The sequence below is a fragment of the Myotis brandtii genome, unplaced genomic scaffold (genome assembly GCF_000412655.1).
Source record: "Myotis brandtii unplaced genomic scaffold, ASM41265v1 scaffold1052, whole genome shotgun sequence".
In the NCBI taxonomy this organism is placed as follows: Eukaryota; Metazoa; Chordata; class Mammalia; order Chiroptera; family Vespertilionidae; genus Myotis; species Myotis brandtii.
Genome location: NW_005353545.1, coordinates 152,699 through 156,126, shown reverse-complemented (window position 1 = coordinate 156,126; position 3,428 = coordinate 152,699). Strand labels below are relative to the sequence as shown.

Genomic DNA, 3,428 nt, shown 5'->3' with positions numbered 1-3,428 from the left:
ATGCTTTTTAAAGCATGCTTATGATATTTAGTCAGTTTAGTAGATAAATAAAAGTTACACCTTCTAAATCAAATTTGTAATCTAGAGTTAGCATTTTATTAATTTGCATATTTTTATTATCTATTTTTGTTTATTGTCTGAAACTCGGATGTATTATAATTAATTTCTTTCCATGATTCTTTGTAGTTCAGTTTCATATAGCTCACTTGTATGAAACACAGGTAAGTGTTTTAATTTATTTTTCTTAAAATAAGAACAAGAACTTACAACAGAATCATCACCATGCTTTAATTGAAATTATGTAAGATAAATATAGGTTAATTGAGTTCTGGGTATATACTGGTACTTTCATTTAATAGTTTACACTCATTGAATGTTTAAAATTTTGCTTAGTCATATAATTTATAAGAGCAATAAGGGAATTTGGGTTTATATTCAATTAGTATAGTTTTTGTAACTACTTCAATTAACTGATTTAAAATATTTTCCACTCTGCTTGCTGTATAATAGAAAATATCATTTAATATGATTTGCCTCTAATATTCGGTCATCTACATGCTGTTATATCACTCTCCTTAAGTTTTTTGCCCTCCTGATGATTCTGTCTAGTTTTATTTTAAAAAATATTTATGGACGTATGTCCTAAGGCATTGTCTTTGAATAATTTCTTCTGTTTTTCTCTTAACAATGAAATATCTTTAAACCACTTTTTTTTTTTTTATTAACAAACAGTTTTGTCATCCTTTGGTATTATTATTATTTCAAGGTAGATTTTTGAAACTATTTCAGTTTAATTTTAGAATAGTTACTATATGGCAGATTGTGTTTGGTTGTTGAATTGAGTACTATAATGATATACAAATTTAAAGTCCGTGACAGAAAATGAGGAAGTTTGTAGGAGACTGAACACAATTATGTAGAGTTCATCCAGAATGTGTGCAGTTGAATGTTTATTATTATATTTCAATTATAAGATACTACATACATGTAATACAGAGTTTCAGGAGAAAAAACACTGGATAATAAAAATTTGTGAATTTCATCCTTTTGTTTTAATCCAAGTATAAAGTAATGGAGTGGAAAAAAAATATATATATATATATACAAAGTAATGGAATTGGGATACATTTTATGCAAAATTATACTCAAAAGAGGAAAGATCCTTGCATGTTTTATTATTTATATTATTAAGGATATAATAAGATAGTTTGAGGTCATTTAAGTTAGTGGTTGCTAACCTTTTGGACCTCACAGACCACCAGTGATCCGAAGATGACTGGTTGGCGACCGCAGATTTAATTGTCTGGTTGCCAAACCCATTTTATGGAGTAAACATCAGGAGAATTTTAAAAATCTTTGTGTCAAGTTATCGGTATTTCACCTGCCCCCTGCCACCTCTTCCGTCACATAGACACACCCCAAATTCCTATATTTACTGAATCAGAATTGATACACCATCAAGGTAGGAAATTTTGCTAATAGGGGATTATTTCTATTTTAGAAAATGCATGTTGAGAATTTTTAACCTTTTATGATTGTCATAGACAAAAATTCTTATTTTCCAACTGAATAATATATACAGTTTTTCGAATATATTTTAATTTTATTAAATTCACTGACATGATATTGGTTACTAAAATTATATAGGTTTCAAGTGTAAAGTTCTTTTTTTTTAATCTTCACTTAAGCAGTGAAGACATTTTTTCCATTGATTTTTTTTCAGAGAGTGTGGAAGGGGAGGGAAAAGGAGAGAAAAAGAGAAAGATTGACTGATTGCCTTCCACACACTCTTTTCACCGGGAATCGAACCTACAACTCTTCAGTGCACAGGCAACGCTCTAACTGCTAAGCAGTGTTCCAGTATACAATTCTATAATACATCACCTGTATATTGCATTGTGTATCTACCACCCAAAGTTGAATCTCCTTCCTTCATTATTCACTGGACCTCCTTGACCCATCTTCTGTTGCCTGTGCTTATGAGTTTCTATTTGTATGTCTTATTTGTTCATTTGTTCCTTTATATCCCATATATGCAGTGGATCTCAACCTTCTGGCCCTTTAAATAAAGTTCCTCATGCTGTGACCCAATCATAAAATTATTTTCGTTGCTACTTCATAACTGTAATGTTGCTACTGTTATGAATCATAATATCTGATATACGGGATGGTCTTAGGCGATCCCTGTGAAAGGGTCATTCAACCGCCAAAGGGGTTGCGACCCACAGGTTGAGAATCGCTGCATATATGAGTAAAACAACATAGTTTTTGATTTTTTCTGTTCAACTTATTTCACTTAGCATGATATTCTCAAGATCCATCCATGTGGTCCCAGATGGCAATATTTCCATCTTTTCTTATGCCTGAGTAGTACTTCATAGCATATATAAACTACATCTTCATTATCCAATTATTTATAGAAGGGCATTTTAGTTATTTCCATGTCTTGGCTACTGTTCATAATGGTGCAGTAAATATAGGGGTCATATAATTTTGTGAGTAAATGTCAAATTTTTCAGGTAGATAAACTTCCCTTAATAGCTAATGAAGTTGAGCATCCTTTTATACATCTCTTGGCCATTTGTATGTCATATTGGGAAAAGTGTTTGTTCAGACCACTGCCAGCTTTTAAATTGGATTGTTTGTTTGGTGTTGAGTTGTATGCATTTTCTATGTAGTTAGGATATTAACCCCTTATCAGAGCTGTTGTTTGGTTGGTTGCCTTTTTGTTTTGTTTGTGGTTTCTTTTCTTGTACAGAAGCCTTTTAGTTTGATATACTCTTATTCATTTTTGCTTTTAAGACCAAGGTCCTTAAATTTAGTACCAATGTTTTCTTCTGTGTGATTTATTGTTTCAGTTCTTATCCTATCTAATAAAAGACAAAAAGGGTAATTGACCGTACCTTTGCTATGCTTCCCTTTGGCTAATCAGGGCAATATGCAAATTAACTGCCAAGAAAGATGGTGGTTAACCGCCAACAAAGTTGCATACATAGGCGCAATGATGGGAGGCGAAAGGGGAAGGATGGAAGAACAGTGATCAGAAACCCAGGCAGCAGGCAAGAGCTGGGTGGCAGGGCAAAGGCGGCCCTGGAGGCCGCCTTTGACCTGGCCCCCAGCCCTGGATCGGAGAACTGGGGCCGGTGATTGCGACCGGAGGTGCCGCCTTGCCTGTGGCCCTGTGACCTGCCATTGTGATCGCAGAGCCCGGCCGCAGGCAAGGCGGCACCCGGGCACCCCAGCACCTGACATTTAAAGGTCGGGGATGAAATGACTTTTCCCAACCACATCTGCAAATATCCTGGGGAAGGCATCACTGAATAGTTCACAGCAACTCTCTTACTTGGCAAGGAAGAAAAAAGTTGGCAACAGAAACAATCCCTTACATCAAAATTAAGGTCCCTCTGAGTAAAAAAGAATATTTCCAA

The 3,428-nt window shown here is 34.5% G+C and overlaps 1 protein-coding gene across 2 annotated transcripts in view; it reads left to right on the top strand.

The window, feature by feature from the left end:
- Positions 1 to 3,428, top strand: part of LOC102260650 (histone demethylase UTY-like) — a 306,332-nt gene that overhangs the window by 170,740 nt on the left and 132,164 nt on the right. For both annotated transcript variants that reach the window (XM_014540262.1, XM_014540257.1), the window contains one exon: positions 187 to 221. In XM_014540262.1, the coding sequence (XP_014395748.1) occupies positions 187 to 221 (35 nt within the window). The remainder of the gene's footprint in view (positions 1 to 186; positions 222 to 3,428) is intronic.